The 18,674-nt window shown below is 37.9% G+C and overlaps 2 protein-coding genes across 4 annotated transcripts in view; one reads left to right on the forward strand and one right to left on the reverse strand.

Annotated features, from left to right (window-relative positions):
* RCHY1 (ring finger and CHY zinc finger domain containing 1) lies at positions 1–18,237 on the reverse strand. Of its 3 annotated transcripts, XM_032334589.1 has the most exons (9): positions 18,092–18,237; positions 12,807–12,926; positions 12,465–12,580; positions 7,236–7,314; positions 4,989–5,033; positions 3,410–3,468; positions 3,294–3,320; positions 2,148–2,268; positions 1–670 (listed from the first exon to the last, which is right to left on the reverse strand). In XM_032334589.1, exons 1-9 carry the CDS (start codon positions 18,179–18,181, stop codon positions 542–544), a joined length of 786 nt encoding a protein of 261 aa, XP_032190480.1. In that variant the 5' UTR covers positions 18,182–18,237; the 3' UTR covers positions 1–541. The 3 variants fall into 3 exon arrangements, with proteins under 3 accessions (XP_032190480.1, XP_032190482.1, XP_032190481.1); XM_032334591.1 differs by lacking the exons at positions 12,465–12,580; positions 12,807–12,926 and having other exon boundaries at positions 18,092–18,187; XM_032334590.1 differs by lacking the exons at positions 12,807–12,926; positions 18,092–18,237 and having other exon boundaries at positions 12,469–12,576.
* THAP6 (THAP domain containing 6) overlaps positions 18,234–18,674 on the forward strand; it is an 18,158-nt gene continuing 17,717 nt past the window's right edge. Inside the window, exon 1 of the mRNA XM_032334592.1 lies at positions 18,234–18,422. The gene's annotated coding sequence lies outside the window, so the exon portion shown is untranslated. The remainder of the gene's footprint in view (positions 18,423–18,674) is intronic.

The following is an 18,674-nucleotide window of genomic DNA, read 5'->3' on the forward strand; positions in this document are numbered from 1 at the left end:
ACAGTTTCAATATAATTTTATTAGCAGTTATTACATCAAAATTCACATTTACAGGATCCCAAGGACTGCCTTAGAAAATTCTAAAGTATATGTAATAAGATTTCAACAGTAAGAAAGAACATCTTCTCATTATAGCACAGCCCTTAAAAAGTCAAGAATAATACTGAGAAATAAGTGCAGTTCTATGAAGAACTAGAAATGAACTCTTCGTGCATAGTGTCACTTAAAGCAAAGTTCCATGGAAGTATGATATACTTCTATGGATATAAATTTCAGTGGCAAACATCATTGGCTTCCAAACAACTGACACTAAAGGAATCTCCAATCAAAAGACAAGCACAGTGGCTTTCATCCAATATAAAGCTATGATAATTCTATAAAGAGACCCTGAATCCTTAAGTCCATGTAATATGATTTTATGCTGTGACACTAGTACAAAACACATCAACTCTAATGCATAGACACATTATGACAACAGAATACTAAAGATAGCCTTTTTCTAATCAGAAAATGCTGAGTTTTCCAATGCAGCATACACTGGTCATTGCTGATCTAGTGAAATTCTACATCCTCCAGCTTGAGCAGTATTGTAGGATTCACAAATATTACATTTCATGCCTAATATATGGAACTGGACTGTAGATCTCCCATTGCAATCATTGCAGAGAATCTGAAAAGTGAAGAAATGAATTCAAATTAAGTATATTAAACTTTACAGATAGAAAATGGCACTGTCTGCTCAAAACAATTCCTCAAAAATCATACCAACGAACTGAAACACATATACCTAAGTCTAAACATTTTCCTAAATAGAAATGCCTTTTATTTGTTTCCTGAAAACTCTAAGAGGCTATTAAGGTAGTTCTAAATTCAGAAATGGAAGTGTAGGTTTGAGTCAAGAAGACTTATTTTAAAACTGTTCCCAAACAGTCTAAATTTGGGAACAGTTAGTCTAAAAAATCTAACACAGGCATCATCTGACTGACACCTACACTTAGAATTCAAAATAACATACATGATTTATTTTTCCTTGACACCTGTAAAATTATCTTTGTTAGTAAAACTAATCTTTACAAAATTTTAGTATTTTTGCTTATTCTTTAGGTTTAATATACTAAGTTCCTAATGCCCCAAGAATGAATTAAAGTCTAAAAAAATCGTTCCTAATTTAATAAAAAGCAGCTTTTGACATATCCCTAAAATGACAATAAGATGTCACTTGGGAAGTAATCTCTTCTACTACTGAGATCCCCAAAAATAAAAAAGGTGTTAACCTGAGAATAGATCACTGCATTACTATGTGAGAAAAGCATTAGCTTTAGAACAGTCATACCATAATAAATAGAAAACTTCCAAATTTGCTCAAAATAGTAACCTGGAAAATAATTAAGAATATAATCTGAATGTAGAAAGATTAGTGATGCCTTAGAACTAGGGGACTGGGTACTGGCTGCTAATGGATATGGGATTTCTTTTGGGGGCAATAAAAAGATCCTAAAATTGATGATGATGATGCTTGCACAACTCCAAGAATATACTAAATAGTGCTAAATTGCACACTTTAAATGGACGAGTTATATGGCACGTATATCTCAATAAAGCTGTTATTTGAAAAAATGACCTACATGGAACATAGCACTCTGAAACCTGCAGTAAAACATCACATAATTTGTTAGATTTTAAAAGTGATCCTTCATTGACCTTACTAGCAATTCAATTATCCACATGAATAAAAAGGGTAATGAACATTAGAAAACAAAAGTAATCTTCAAAAATCAACAGATTTGTATGCCTGAAATAAAATTTTAAATAATTACAAATAAAACATCATTAAAATAAAACATAAGACCAGTAATTCACCTCTACTCAGTTACATTACTGACTGATTCTAACGAGTAAAATGTAAATAATTCAGAATAAAGCTTTTGTCTGCCATCTAGTGTCGGGAAGAACTGCATAAAGGTATTCTTAGTATTTTTTTGGTCTGGTCTTTTGAATTCAAAGTAACTAAAATCTATTATTTGGTCCTTTCATCACATTGGTGTCTATGCCAAAGCAGAATTTTTGAGACAGATTTGAGCAAAACGGCAAAAAAAACACAACATCAACCAGGAATCTCAAAAGTTCTAAGCACTGATTCTACTCACATCCACAGTCATGTTCTGGTATTCTGATGGCATAGGAGTCTGTGCTACCTCATCATCCAGCTGTCTCCAGTACCGAGTCATATCTAAAGCAGAGTGCATACATAATGGACATCTGTAGCCTCTAGAAGAGAAAGAAAGGTTATTTTCCAAACATTAAACAAGGACTATATCAACTCGGCTATACAAGTAGACGCATGCCAACTGGTACATAAACCATCCAAACAGAGCACTATTCTGTATTTCAAGATCACCTGTTACAAACCTGGGAACTTTTTGCTATTGTTTTTAATTAAATCCTGTAACCTATGGTATTTTTTAAACCTCCTTCTTTATCCTCAGTTCTCTAAAGTGGGAAGGAATTAGTCCGTATTCTCTGTAGAATATATTTAATACATTTTTTATAGAGAGCTTTTTATTTAAGTAATGTCTACACTCAACATGGAGCTCGAGCTCACAACCCAAGACCAAGAGTCATATGCTCTTCCAAATGAGTGAACCAGGCACTCCTATATTTAACACATTTTTAAAAACCTGTTCAGCTGCTTTTTTTGGCTAAATAACCTCAATTTCTTAATATATTCAGATTGTATCATATTCTTTCTAAAAATTCTGAAGAATTCACTTCCACCTGGCTCTTAATATACAAGTTCTGCTTATGAATTTGCAGAACCAAAATACATTCACAGTCTCTTCTCTCCTAACTGTTCTCACTTCATTTTAACATCCTTCCCCCACAATACATTTTAGATAATCTTGTTACCAGCTTTCTTTGCAGATGATTATCCTGGGCCAACATAATGACTTAACAGAATTTTGAACGACATACCTCAGCATTTTTACAGTTCTATGGATTGCCTTTGGCAGAGCCTGTGCCCCCTCAGAAAAGAGTAAGTAGCTCTTGCAAGTTGCAGAATGAGATAAGGCATAACACAAGCATGGGGACAAAGATGTACTCCTATATCCATAAGATGCTTTGTCCAATTTAACACTATTGATTTACCCTGTCCATCTCAAGATATCTCCCAAGCCAATAAGGTGTAAATATCAGCAACATTTGCCCATTTCCACATCCCAGCACAAGTTAAAAAAAAAAAAAAATCAGACATCTTACAATTACAACTTCTAAAAATCCCATCAAACACTCACTCTTTCAACATTTCTTCATAACACGTTCTGAAAAAAAAAAAAGACACTATTTTAGTAAAGCAAAAAGCATCTCCACTATTTTCAAACATTTTCTGAGGCAAAAAAAATGATTCTACCTATGTAAAAGATGTCCACATGGCAAGACATGAGCAACAACACGGGATGTGTGAATGTCCTATAAAGGAAATAAATGTTAGTGTGTTTGCATGAAGACAGTATAAATACCCAAGTACTTTAAATTCAAGAGGGACTATTTGCGAAAAAAATGAAACCTTGTCATTTGCAATAATGTGGATGGAACCAGAGGGTATTATGCCAAGCAAAGTAAGTCAACCAGAAAGACAACTATCATATGATCTCACTGATTCCTGAAATTTAAGAAACAAGGCAGAGGATCATAGGGGAAAAGACGAAAACAATGAAACAAGATGAAACCAGAGAGGGAGACAAACCATAAAAAATTCAATCATAGGAAACAGAAGGTTGGTGGAGGGCAGAAGGGTGGAGAGACGGGGTAACTGGGTGATGAACATTGGGGCGGGTATGTGATGTAATGAGTACCAGGTATTATATAAGATGAATCACAGACCTGTACCCCAAAACAAAAAATACACTGTAAGTTAATTAATTGAATTTAAATTTAAAAAAAAATATCACCTTATACCAGTTAGAATGGCCAAAATTAACAAGACAGGAAACAACATGTGTTGGAGAGGATGTGGAGAAAGGGGAACCCTCTTACACTGTTGGTGGGAATGCTAGTTGGTGCAGCCTCTTTGGAGAACAGTGTGGAGATTCCTCAAGAAATTAAAAATAGAACTTCCCTATGACTCTGCAATTGCACTCCTGGGTATTTACCCCCAAAAATACAGACATCATGAAAAGAAGGCCCATCTATACCCCAATGTTTATAGAAGCAATGGCCACGGTCGCCAAACTGTGGAAAGAACCAAGATGTCCCTCAACGGACAAATGGATAAGGAAAATGTGGTCCATATACACTGTGGAGTACTATGCCTCCATCAGAAAGGACGAATACCCAACTTTTGTAGCAACATGGACGGGACTGGAAGAGATTATGCTGAGTGAAATAAGTCAAGCAGAGAGAGTCAATTATCATACGGTTTCACTTATTTGTGGAGCATAACAAATAGCATGGAGGACATGGGGAGTTAGAGAGGAGAAGGGAGTTGGGGGAAACTGGAAGGGGAGGTGAACCATGAGAGACTATGGACTCTGAAAAACAATCTGAGGGGTTTGAAGGGGCGGGGGGTGGGAGGTTGGGGGAACCAGGTGGTGGGTATTAGAGAGGGCACGGACTGCATGGAGCACTGGGGGTGGTGAAAAAATACTGAATACTGTTACGCTGAAAATAAATTTTTAAAAAATTGGAGTATCTTTTAAAGTTAATAACACCTCACAAATTTGCTATTCCCGAATTTACTGTAATTTTTTTATGGAGGCTCCACGCCCAACATGGGGCTTACGCTCATGATGCTGATATCAAGACTTGCATCTCCACAGACTGAGCCAGCCAGGCACCACTTTATTACAAATTCAACATGACATTTGTTAAGAGAATATTATTTCTCTCTCTTTAGATGTTTTCTGGAGAGTACATTGAATGTAATTTAAAAAAAAAAAAAAAAAAAAAAAGAGGGAATATTTCCAAAGCAAGTAATATTTTATGCTTACCTCCAAACATATTGGACAATTCTGCCTGGAAACATTTTCAATACACTGTTTAAAAGAGAAACTCAAATTACTAAAAGCTTAACTAGATGGAAATGACAAGTATACATATTAATAAAAACTAATGATAAAGAAAACAATGATACTAACTTATTAAAGCTAATAATTAATATTAACGCATGTCTCTTCAATGTCAGACAAGAACTGAACAGTTAATTCATACAGCTATTTCAGGCTTTGCATATTACCTAAAACAATGAAATTACTCAATACATCTTAATTGTTCAAATTATCTTCATTTTACAAATAAAGAAAATCAGTGAATCAAGATTTACCAAAGATACAGAGAGATTATGTCTGGACTCTACTTTACATATATTTCCAAAGCTACTTAAGAGTACTGACAATGATAACAGTTCACATTACTTAAATTTACCACATGCCATCTATTAAGTACACTACCTGTATCAGCTCAACCATGTCTCACAGTGTACCTGCTATAAATGCAGGCACAATTATTACCCCGTTTTACAGATGAGGTATGTGAGGCCTAGAGAAGGCTCAGTAACTTCCAAAGTCACATACTAATAAGAGGTGGAAGTGCATTTGAGCTCCAACAGGCTTGGCCCGTACCAGAGCTCTTCACTTAGTAAGACAGGACAAATAAAGGCGGGAAGGTAAGGGGAAGCACCGCCCCACGGAAGATGCCCAGCTTTTTAAAGTGAGCACTTGAGTATATGACAGGACCATTTACTAAAATACAGACAATAAAAAAATAACTGACAAAGAAGATACCGTAAGAGAAAACATACATATAGTTTTTGAAAGACCACACAGCTACCATGCCCCAACTCAAGTCTGTAAAACCAAACTCAATCTTTTAATTCCAGCAAATTCACAGTCTATTAATCAAATACATTAAAACAAGAGTCATCTTTACTCAGCCCCATTCTTTTTCCCTTATACCTTGTCACCACATCTCAAATGCTCATTATTCATTTCAACTTCTCTTAACACCTGACAATTTGAGGCCAGCATTTATTTAAAAATCCTCATTAATGTTAACTATATCAAATTAAAATAAAAAACTTAATGGAAAAAAATCCTCATTAGTCTCTCTAATCTGATTTTTTTAAGATTTTTTCTAAATAATGAAAAATAATTTTAAAGGGCCTGGTATCATGGTATAATTAATAGATCCAAAATTAAAAATATTTCTAACTACGAAAGGAAATACAAAAGTATTTTCTGAATTTTCTTGAAATGCTGTTACACTGTTATTGCTTCTTTACTATGCAATTTTAGTTATTCTTTTTTTTTAAGATTTCTTATTTATTTGACAGAGAGCAAAAGAGCACAAGCAGGGGGAGCGGCAGAAGGAGAGGGAGAAGCAGTCTCCCCGCTGAGCAAGGAGACCGAGGCAGTGCTTGATCCCAGGACCCTGGGATGATGACCTGAGCTGAAGGCGGATGCTTAACCAAATGAGCCACCCAGGCGCCTCTTTTTTTTTTTTTTTTTAAGATTTTATTTATTTATTTGACAGAGATCACAAGTAGGCAAAGAGGCAGGCAGAGAGAGAGAGGAAAGCAGGTTCCCTGCCGAGCAGAGAGCCCGATGCGGGGCTCGATCCCAGGACCTTGGCATCATGACCTGAGCTGAAGGCAGAGGCTTTAACCCACTGAGCCACCCAGGCGCCCCTCATTTTTACTTATTCTTAACACCAGTACCAACGAGATAAATCCATAAACTTACTTAGAAGTTGTCAACATTACACCAGTAACTGATAAAAGTATTCTTACACACTATAGGGAGCCTGGGTGGCTCACTTAAGCATCCAACTCCTGATTTTCGTTCAGGTCATGATCTCAGGGTTCTGGGATCATGCCTGGAATTGAGCCCCACGTCGGGCCCTGTGCTTAGCACAGAGTCTACTTGAGATTCTTCCCCCTCCCTCTACCTCTCCCTCACTTGTGTGCTCTCTTAAATAAATAGATCATACATACATATATACACACAGACACACACACACACACACACACACACACACAATACAGAAGAAAAAGAATTGTAGCTCAGATATTCTGAGGCATAGATCTTAGAACACCTACTTAATAATGCTCAAAAATAAAAAGCACCATAGTTGTACTTGGTAATATCTGAAAATTAGCATGCTTCCAAACATATTAGGATTTAAGCTCGTTTTCAAACACAATATAATACTTTTTAAATTATGCAAACTTAAGTATATACCTTGTGCTTTCCTTGGAGATTCATAGCTAGGCATAAGTTACATTTCAAACAGTGGAAAAAGTCTTCCTTTGGACCAATCCTAAAAATTATGTAAAAGCCAAAAAAATTAGGTTCATTTTTACTACAATGGTAATTTACTCATTTTAACATAAGTTTAATTTCACTGTAAAGTTAGTTCAATTCACAATGAAGAACATGGGGTAAAGCCCACCTCCCCAAAATCACTCCCCAAATGTAAGCACTATAAACACAATGGTATCTACTTGGGTTTTTTCTATAAAAGTGAATACACAACACATACACACACACACACCCTTTGGGTTTTATTTTTTACATAAATGGATTCTTTCTATACATTCTGTTCTGCGACTTTTTTCACTGAACATATCCTAAAGATTATTCTGTCTAGACCACTTCATTCCTCTTCAGAATTACACAGTATTACATGGTATGGATAAATCATAATTTGTGAAAGTATTCCCATATATAATTTAGTACCTTGAATATAATATAATGACATAAAATAAATGTGCTTATGCAGTGAGCCTGGGTGGCTCACTCAGTTAAGTCTGCCTTCAGCTCAGGTCAAGATCCCAGCATTCTGGGATTGAGTCCCACATCGGGCTCCCTGCCCAGTAGGGAGCCTGCTTCTTCCTCTCCCTCTGCCCCTGCTTGTGCTCTCTCTCTCTCTGACAAATAAAAGTAAAATCAAGCAAGCAAGCAATATGCTTACACAGACATCATTTAGTCATCTGTTGAAAATTTTTATAAGATTTCTAAAACTGAAACTATACAGTCAAAGGGCTAAAACATTTTTTAAGAGCAGAAATCAGAACACCAAAACCACATTTGCCGTATCATACTCTCATGGTTAAGTATCCTGGCGCTTATTTAATAACAATAAGAAATTATATTTCACCATTAAAAAAAAAAAAAGAAGAAAAGCTCATTCTAGCACACTTCAGTAAGGATATACGCACCCATTGCCAAAAAATTCAGTGTTGGATGTCTGCCTCTAATTAAGGAAAAAGTGAAACCCTGTTTTTAGGGCACGTCACTCTTTGAGAGAATAACCGCCACAGTCAAAAGATTATCTAACTATCATGGAGCTAATTTAAAATATAAAATCAGGATTAATATTATTACTAAACTCTGTAAGACACGCGGATTTCCTTCAGTGATTATTGCCTAAAGACAATATTTTCAAGCCCAGAGACCAAAGTCAAGCTTAGAGGTGTTGTAAGTACCAAGCACCAGCAGGAGAAATCTGATCACCTTTACTTTGAAGATTTCTCAAATGGACTAAAAGCAATAACTAAGTTTCATAATATACTTAAGATAAAAAAGTTGTCATTAATATCCAAAAGGGGACTCGTTGTAAAAGAGTATCAAAGAAGGTTCAACTACAAAATAAAAAGACTGATATTTAAGCAAAACTTTTTAATTCATACACTCAAATAACGTGATTTTTTTTTAAATGTCGTCATGAAAGGGTAAAGAGTTTCCAATGACACTGTTACTGCAGAAACATCTTTGAATTGTCTTTTGATATTTTTATTGTTTAAAAAAATTAACATTTTCTAACGCCTATGTCATTTCTGACTAAACAGTGTTTGTCAATCTTATTTAATAGATTTTGCTCCCAATTATCTTTTTCAGAGAGGGAGAGGGAACGGGGGAGTGACAGAAGGAGAAAGAGAATTTTAAGCAGGCTCCACACCCAGCAGGGAGCCCGACACAGGGCTTGATCTCATAGCCCTGAGAACACAACCTGAGCTGAAATCAAGAGGTGAATGCTTAACCGACCGAGCCACCCAGGCACCCCTACCCCCAGTATCTTTTAGCAAGCTTTAAAAAAATAATAATAAATGAATACCTCTGAAAATCCACAAGGGGAGTGAATTTTCAGTGTGCCATAGGCACTCTGAAAGAACTGTACAAAGATGTTCCAAGGATTTCTGAACAAAGACAATAGACACAATGCCACCTAAAATCCCTACCTGAAGTGATCATAATCATCTGTCTATAACACACACTAGATGGAAGGCCTCACAAGAAAATGAATGAACAATGTTTGTTTGTTTGTTTGTTTGTTTTTAAGATTTATTTTTATTTTAGAGAGAGCGCGAGAAGTGACTGAGTATGGGGGAGAAGCAAAGGAAGAGGGAGAGAGACAATCTCCAGCAGACTCCTGCTGAGCATGGAGCCTGATGCAGGACTCAATCTCACGACCCCGAAATCATGACCTGAGCCAAAATCAAGAGTTGAATGTTCAACCAACTGAGCCAACCAGGTGCCCCTGAACAATGTACTTCTAAGGGAAAAAAAAAATGGGGGCGCCTGGGTGGCTCAGTGGGTTAAAGCCTCTGCCTTCGGCTCAGGTCATGATCTCAGGGTCCTGGGATCGAGCCCTGCATCGGGCTCTCTGCTCACCAGGAACCTGCTTCCCTTCCTCTCTCTCTGCTTGCCTCTCCACCTATTTGTGATCTCTGTCTGTCAAATAAATAAATAAAATCTTTAAAAACAAAAAAAGCAAGACTACCTTTAAAAAAAAAGAAAAATGGATTCCTCACCTGATCATTCACTAGGAGGGACTTCAATTCACAGTATTTTGTTACATGAAACTAGACCATCCCATTTTGCTAAAAGGTTATAACAGCACTCTTCCATCTTTTATAAAGTTTATACACCAAAATTTACATGGTATGGCTCCTAAATGGAGAAATGTTGAACGGGAAGTATGTGTATAAAGTATGTGGAAGGGAGGTGCCTGGGTGGCGCCATCCTTTAAGCTCCTGCCTTCAGCTCAGGTCACGGTCCTGGGATCCTCCGATCAAGCCCCTGAGTGGGCTCCGGGCTCATCTAGGAATCAGCTTCTCCCTCTCCCATTGCCCCTCCCCCCATGTGTGCACCCTCTCTCTCTCGCTTACTTTCCCTCTCAAATAAAAATCTTTAAAAAAAAAAAAAAAGTATCTTGAAGAAAACAGATGATGTAAAAAGTGAAAAAAATTATAAGACTGATCATCCTAAATAAGGTGTTTATAAATCTAAAAGTAAATAAAATTTTGTTATATTGAAACTAAAAAGAGAGTCAACTTTTTTTTTTTTTTTTTTAATTCAGGAGCATTTTATTTAATGTGATGAGTATGCTACCTCTATGAGTTCATTCCAGTCTGGATAGTCACCTTTAGATACAATTATGAGCTCTCAAAGGCTTCAAAAACATTGAATCTGACAATGCATAAACAGAAGTAATGATAAGCCAGAACCTATTAGTAGTGTACTTGAGATCTGCAATCAATATCTTTTGATGGTATGCGTGCAGGACGTGAAAAAATTTACAGGCCTGTAAATTAAAGTAATTACAAACTAGAGCCTACTAGAATTGTATCTAAAACCTAGACTCAGTTATTACAAAAAGGACGTGTGTCAGATTTATGCATGACAAATGACCAGGAAATAGCTACATTCGAAGGATATTGCCAAATTTAGTACTAGAAAAATATGGAATCAAAATTTAGATTTGCGACATTTAAATTCTTACTAAAATTTCTAATGAAGCTGTTCTTCACTACTTTATTGTCATTCATAATAAATATATAAATTATACAAACAATAAAAAATATTCTGTTATTTGTAAAAGGATTTAAAAATATACTTAGATGTTAAATGTTGATGACAAATTTTCCTCATATACAGACGGAAATCATAACAGTAAAAATATTTTGCCGAAGATACACAACCTACACATTACTAAGCACCTACTGTATACATGGCACTCCCAGGTATACAAATTTAAAGTTTGAAAATACCTTGATCTCATGAATCTCAATATTTACCAGGTATAGGAATTTAGAATTTGAAAACATCTTAATTTCATAAAGCTTAATATATATAGGGTAAGATGAGATGTCTACCTATTCTGCAGTCTCAACACCTTGAAAGTCAATAAATTAACCATAAAATGTGTTTATTTCCTTTGTTTTAATAGTGGTAATTAAAAACTGGGCAGATCTGACATACAAAATAACTCAATATAACAGTAAAAATAAACTGGAGCTCATGAATCAAACAGGATGAACCCTAGAAACAAGGTTTTGTTTAAAAAAAAAAAAAAAAAAAAAGCCACAGAAGAATAAATAGAATGTGAGTTTAAAAATAAGCAAACCTGAACATATATTGTAAACCTCCACTCCACAAAGATAAAAGTGGCCTGTTTAGGACCAAAGCTCCCACCGACAACTACAGAGGCTAGATTCAAATAAAACAAGCCCTTTAACAGCAATAAAGAACAACTAAGGGAGCAGGGAAATACCCTGAGGCAACTTGGAGTCCACACTAGTCTATTAGAAGCTAAGGAGCCAAGCAGCAAGCAGTAGGTAACGGCGTAGGAAACCAAGTAAACCCTCTGGCAATCTCTCTGCTAGGGAGGCAAAAAACTGGAGAGCAGGTCCCACCACCAGAGATGCCCTGGTAACCAACCCTGGCTTTAAGTCAAGCCCCCTGAGGAACCATGTGCTAGGAGCCAGAGTGTTAGGGAAAACAAAATAGAATATGACTAATCATCTCAATCTTTAATTGGATAAATGGAATCTTGGAGCTTCAACGGTATTGGTAACATTCTATTTCTTAAAATGAGTGACTTACTGTATCAGTATACTTTATAACATATGTTATACTACGTATGTGCTTTTGTATATATCTAATACTTCAGGGTTTTTAAAAAGAAAAACTCCTATATACGGCATGTCAGTAGTAGCTTATCAGTGAGAGACTGGACTATAGGTTTCTTTTGTTCTTTCTACTTTTTAATGTTTTCCGATTTTTATAAAATCAGCCTATACTTTGAAAATGCTTTTAAAAACTGATTTTTAGAAAAATAAAGTCCACCCTAATTTTCTACTTCAGTTGCCTACGAAACACTTCATATAAAAGCATGTTTTATATCCAAAGTTATATTTTTAAAAAGCCACACAATAACTGGTGGGCTAATTAAATTATTACTACAAAAGAGGCATGAAAAATTTTTTTAGAATACCAGAAATGTTTTTAATGTTTATTGTGTTGGTAGTAACACGATTATATATATTTGTCACACTTACTGAACTGAAAACTTAAAATAAATTCATTTTATTAGATGCAAATTAACCCCAACAAAACTGATTTTAAAAACTATTATTGTTCAGGTACATTAAAAATAATCATAAAAGAACATTTTACATACAGTACCTACAAATTCCACAGCTTTCACAATGATACTGTTTCTTGTCTTTGTCAAAGAGATGACATATACTGCAATAATATTCCCCAAACAATGTGCTACATTCCTCGCAAGTCTGTTGGGCCTAAAACAGACACATGTAATTAAAAATTAAATTAAATTTACCAAAACATTTTCTATTATTATTTGAATATCCACAATTTGTTACAAGATACGCAGAATCTTACAAGGTTTTAAACATTTAAACCAACGATACTGCTTAAAGAAGTCTTATTTGCATACTCTTGATCAATTTTGTAAATCATCTTAACATTTTTTAAAAAGAAAACAGAAATATGATAAAATCTTACGTGCTGAATTTTTTCACAGTTTATGCACTGCACTTCCTTTACTTTAAAGCGATCTAGCTGATGATCTTCGTTGCTATCATGACACAACCGACAAGTATAAAGTTTGTCACAGCAAGGTGCCTAATGCCCAGAGGGAAAAAGAGGTATAAGAAAAGATAAGTTTATAATGCAGAAAAAAATTTTTCTTCCTCCTCCTGGAAGAAAGTCAAAGAATACAACTAATCAATCCGTTTGTAAACTGATCCTAAACGTAACTTTTCACTATTTCTTAGCATATTTTAACTATTCCCCCCTCAACATCTATGTCTACCTACATCAAGTTTAACATAATCTGGTCCTTAAATACAAATACTAAAGAATTATGAAGAATGGACACCCACAGACAGAAGAATTAATCACACAACACCCTAAACTCATCCTCAGCCTAAACGGCAGGCAGGAAACTTCTTCTGAGACATTTCCAGATAAAGTCATTTACTTACTTCAACCTTTAAACATTAACTATAATAAAGATTATATTTTAATTCACTCGTGTTTATTAATCATCAACTATATCCTTGACATTTTAGAAGACAGAATAAATTTAAGAGATAGCCCTTGTTTTCAAGAGTGGCAGACTGCCAAAATCTTTTCTCTCCATCTTCCTGGACACATGATTGCCCAGCTATACTACAGTTCCCAGACTTTTTTGATTTCAGCTGTGGCCAAATGACTAAGTTCTTACCAAAAGGAAATGAGCAGAAGAAATCAGTGCCACTCCTGGGCCTGAGTATTAAGAAACTGGGCACGCCTCCTCCTCCATGCTCCCTTTCCCTTTTCCATCAGATGAAACCTGGACATAACAGCAACCCAGCGGATGACTGTATGCCCTAAAACATGGCAAAATAATACAATGGGAAAAACTTGTCCCTGGAGTGATCATGTGGATCAGTCTCATCGCCAAACTGGATAATTCACCTTGAAACTGTTAGGTGGGAGAAAATAAACTCTTAATTCTTTAACCCACATTACTGTTGGTTTTTTTGTTACCCTTAGGAGCTTAACTTTATTCTAACTAGTACCTCAAGAAGTTTCTAAGCCAGTAAGCTAACCCAGTACTTTCCAGGATACTGTGACCTTCCAAATTCACTCATTTCTGAAGATTTCTTATGATAATTTACCACAACAGAGTTCACTCCTTAAAGATTTTAACACTCAACTGGTACCCTTTCTCTCCCAACAACTACTCTCATCCTAAATCTGGTTAGTGATCTGCACAACCACCCTCAATTCCTTGACTTTCTCACTTCCAATGTCCTCGTCCTTCAACCCTACTCAGCCAAATATTCTCACAGTCATACCACAGAATAGGGGTTCCCAAATGTTTTGGTCTCAGGACCCCTTTTCACTCTTGAAAATTGTGGAAGAGGGGCGCCTGGGTGGCTCAGTGGGTTAAGCCTCTGCCTTCGGCTCAAGTCATGATCTCAGGGTCCTGGGATAGAGCCCCGTGTCGGGCTCTCTGTTCAGTAGGGAGCCTGCTTTCTTTCTCTCTGCCTGCCTCTCTGCCTACTTGTGATCTCTGTCTGTCAAATAAATTTAAAAAAAAAAATTGTTGAAGATCTCAAAGACCTTCTGATTATGTGAATTATCTCTACTGACACCATACTATAAAACTGAAAAGGTTTTTAAAATATCACTTCTTTTAAAAATAGTAACAAACCCATTACATGTTAATGTAAATGACATATTTTAATGAAAAATAACTAGTTTCCCCCAAAATAGCTGGATTTTCATTTCTGCTTCAACTTCCATATTCAATCGGTTTAGATGAAGTATATGAAGAAACTTTGGACTCCCACAAATATATAGCTGGGAAAGGGAGGAGTATTTTAATAGACTTTACAGAGAATTATGGATACTCTTCTCTGATACTACACCAAAACTTGACAAGTCTTATAAATGATCAGTTGTAACATGGGCTCTGAAATTGTATCGATGAACTTTTCTCCCTGTTGCATCAAAATCCTCTGATCTATCCTGCACTTTGAATCAACCTTTTACCCACGCATTAGTCATTCGGAAAATATCAGTGCACTGAGTTCTACAGCTCTTCCAAATGTTCACACATTCTCCATGCAATATTTAAAAAATCATTATTTGTTAACATCACTACCAATCTCATCAGCAAAGTCTTTAGGTATTGGGACACTTTTAAGCTCACAGAAACTTATACAAGTCTCAAAATTCTAATTTTTATGTGAAAGGTTGAATTTTACCACTGTCAATTGTTTTCTTTGTAATGACAGTTTCTTTTCAGTGGTTCACTTTTCAAGAAAGTGCCCACCAAATACTCAAGTCTAAATAACAAGATTTCAAGTAAAAACTGTTACATGAGAAACTAGTTCAGTTCATAATCCAACTGCATAAGAACTTTCCTCACAACAACCATCTAATTTTAGTATGCAGAAGTGCTTGATGAAAACATTCCATTTCATCAAACATGTAAAAAGATGTATTCAAGAGCTGAGATTTTTATAAAATTAGTAACTTTATTGCTTTAGTTTTATCAATGACAGCCTTAAGTCAAACTTCTTTTTTAAACTATAGGTATAGTACAGGTCAGATGCCAGCAGTTTTAATAACTGCTTTTGCACACACTGAAAAAGACAAAATCTTAGTATTAGAAAGTAGTTTTGACCCCAAGGATCCCCTGAAAGTGCCTCAGAAATCACCGGAGCAGGGGGAGGGGGGTCCATTCATCACACTTTGAGAACCATGCTCTAAAACAAGAACTAAATCTTGTTTATATCGTAAGTTCAAGTATGAAATCCTCTAACCACTACCCCCTCTCTTTCCAACTCACTTCAATGCTTCCCTTGCACAAATTCTAATTCTTTCCTTTTCTCTTCCTCTACATACTCTCCTAACCAAAACCCCAAGTCTGGTTAAATCCAATTCTCTCCTGTATAGGAATAGTCAGACATAGCTGAGTAAGAATTTTCACACTAGTCTCACTTTTCAGTCATGATCACTAATTATAAAGTGGGTTTTGGGGTGCCTGGGTAGCTCAGTGGGTTAATGCCTCTGCCTTCGGCTCAGGTCATGATCTCAGGGTCCTGGGATTGAGCCCTGCATCAGGCTCTCCACTGGGCAAGGAGTCTGCTTCCCCCTTTCTGCCTATCTCTCTGCCTACTTGTGATCTCTGTCAAATAAATAAATAAAAATCTTTAAAAAAAAAAAAAAGTGGGTTTTTATTATATTGCCCTAGTCGATTCCCTCATTTTTCTAGTCTAGGACCTAAAATCTAAATGATTATTTCACATCTCCTCTCTTTAAACCTTTTCCTCCACCCTTACACTCTGCTCATTATCTTATTAGACAGAAATAATCAAAGAAAACATTTTCTCACAAACTCTATCAACCTACTTGCAAATGTACCTAATACTCCATCTTCCTTTCTGTTACATATTTTTCTCTAAGGCCAACTCCTCCACTTGTGCACTGGATCCCATCTTTTCTTTGATTACTTAAGAGCAGTAAATGCTCCTACAGCTTTTTCTTTCCCTCCTGCATTATAAAATGTTCTCACTTCATGGGACACCTGAGTGGCTCAGTCAGTTAAGTGCCTGTCTTCGGCTCAGACAATGATCCCAGGGTCCTCCAATGGAGTGCTGCAGAAGGCTCCTTGCTCAGCGGGAAGCTGCTTCCTCTGCCTGCACCTCCTCCTGCTTGTGCACTCGCACTCTCTCTTACAAATAAACAAAATCTTTAAAAAACAAAAAAAAGTTCTCACTGGGTTATTTCCAATATGCGAACATGCCGTAATACCTCCAATTTTAAAGGGAAAAAAATCTCATGATCCCACATCTCTCAGCAACTAGACTTTTTTTTTCCTCCTTTTATTTACATCAAAACTCCACGAATTGTCTATGAAGGCTACTTCCAGTTCCACTACTCTCAATCTCTCTCAAATCCACTCCAATGAGGCTTTGTCACAATCGCTCCACTGAAACGTCTCTTGTCAAGATCACCAGTGACCTCCTTGTCAAATTTAAAGGTCAATTTTCACTTCTTATCTTACTCCAACAGCAGCATTTGATTTAGTTGATTACTTCCTCCTCAAAACTCTTCATTTGGCTTCTGGTATTCAAGGAAGAAGGAGGGAGAAGGCAAAAAAGTATTTGATACTCAGGGTCAAATACCTCAGCACTATGAAACACAGACACACTTATGTGGTTTCCTGGGGGAAAGCGCCAACATGTTGAATTCAGCTCCAGTTATCGAGTTTCAAAGAGTAACAAAACATACCAGTGGAAATGGAATCGTAAGGATAGCATTCAGTTCGCTTACACAACACTCGGTGAACCCCTAACTTTGAAAAAGCTTCACCCAGTGCAGTGGAGGAATGTTCACCAAGGCTGGCCTAAAAAGGCGGCTCTAAGTTGTCCTTACAGGCCTCATACTTTTTTTGTTTTTCTTTCTTTCTTTCTTTTTTTTTTTTAATGAAACAGGAACTACTGTCACCCTATTTCACAAATGGAGCACTTGCTCAAAAGCACTGACCTATCAAGGGTCAGAGCTAGATGTGGGGGTACGGCTGTGGGACTCCAAAGCTCAAACTTTCTAAGTAAAATCTTTAAATGGCTTCTTGCAGCACAACAAAATCAGGAAACTTTAACTGGATGGGTGCCAAGTTACAATGCTCTAGACGGACTAGCAATTTTCCTCAAAGTAAACAGCAAAAATAACAATACATGCATACTGGGCACTTGGCTCCACAGAATCTACCTAGTGGCAATTCCATGGCTGTCTTCCTCGTCCACAGAAACATTCTCCCGGCAGGCTTCGACATTCTCGCTGACTCTAAAATGCAGCTGCCGAGCTGTACAACTCACTAAGGAGCTGAAACCCCATTCCGATTCTCCACTCACTTCTCCGTCTTCCATGATCTCCTCACACACCTGAGAGTCACCCTGGCCGAAAGCCAGCCCAGGCCCGGGGCGGCCTCCGTCTTCTTACAGTAGCGAAAGACTACAGAAACGCACCGATGAAGTGAGCCATGTGCAAGCCCACGATCTTGCCCGAGCAGAGAGCTTTGCTCACGACGTGTAAAGCAGGGAAAAGGTGGGGGAGGTCGTCTTGCCAAAACGTTCTCCACAGCAAGAACCCAACTCGAGGTGAAGAAGGCAGACGGACAAACAGCTTAGCCTCTAACGCAAGCCCAAGCCTAACCGCCTTGCCCACTCCGCCCCCGCCCACCCGGCCCCGCGGAAGCTTGTCAAGGAAGAGCCCACTGAAGTCGTCACCTTCAGGAGACAGCCTCTGTCATAGTGCTCGCAGCCCCGCCGCCCTTGCTTTTGGCCGCGGGCGCCATCTTCCCGCGCCGAGGCCGCCATCTCTGCCACCTCCCCTCAAACTCCGCGAACCCCCCCCCCCCCGCAGGACGAAAACCACGCCCAGAGAAGTAGCGTCACTAGCACACCGCCCCCTACCGCCCGCCGCTGCCAGCCGAGCCGATATGGCGGCCGAGCACGTGACCCGGGGCAGCCGGGTTTCCGGTTCCTGGGGCGACGGGGCGGAAGTGAAGAGAAGTGCAATCTCTGTCGTCGACGTCAGTCGCTGACTTCGCCGCTAACGGTAATAAGTCTTAGGTTGCTTCTTCTCCCCCTCCCACCCTCCATCGCTACTCGCCCAGACGTTGGGCGTGGTTCGGGGCGAGGTGGACGGTAGCGGCGCGGAGACGGCCGGTGGCCCCCTGAAGAAGGGACGCGCTCCGCAGCCTCCGCACCTGTGACAGGGCGGCCCCTCCCTTTCTCCCTGCGGCGGCCCGGGGCTTCGAGAAAGGGGCGGAGCTCCGCGGGCCCCGGGGCTCTGAGCGGGCACCTGCGC

The sequence above is a fragment of the Mustela erminea genome, chromosome 2 (assembly GCF_009829155.1).
Source record: "Mustela erminea isolate mMusErm1 chromosome 2, mMusErm1.Pri, whole genome shotgun sequence".
Lineage (NCBI taxonomy): Eukaryota > Metazoa > Chordata > Mammalia > Carnivora > Mustelidae > Mustela > Mustela erminea.

Excerpts from the sequence above, each read along its gene's own strand:
- RCHY1 (XM_032334589.1), bottom strand. The coding sequence starts at position 18,181 with ATGGCGGCCTCGGCGCGGGAAGATGGCGCCCGCGGCCAAAAGCAAGGG. Across the intron at positions 3,469-4,988 it reads ATTGTCCAATATGTTTGGAG|GACATTCACACATCCCGTGT; the intron begins GTAAGCATAAAA and ends TTTCCTTTATAG. Across the intron at positions 3,321-3,409 it reads TGTGGACATCTTTTACATAG|AACGTGTTATGAAGAAATGT; the intron begins GTAGAATCATTT and ends TTTTTTTTTCAG.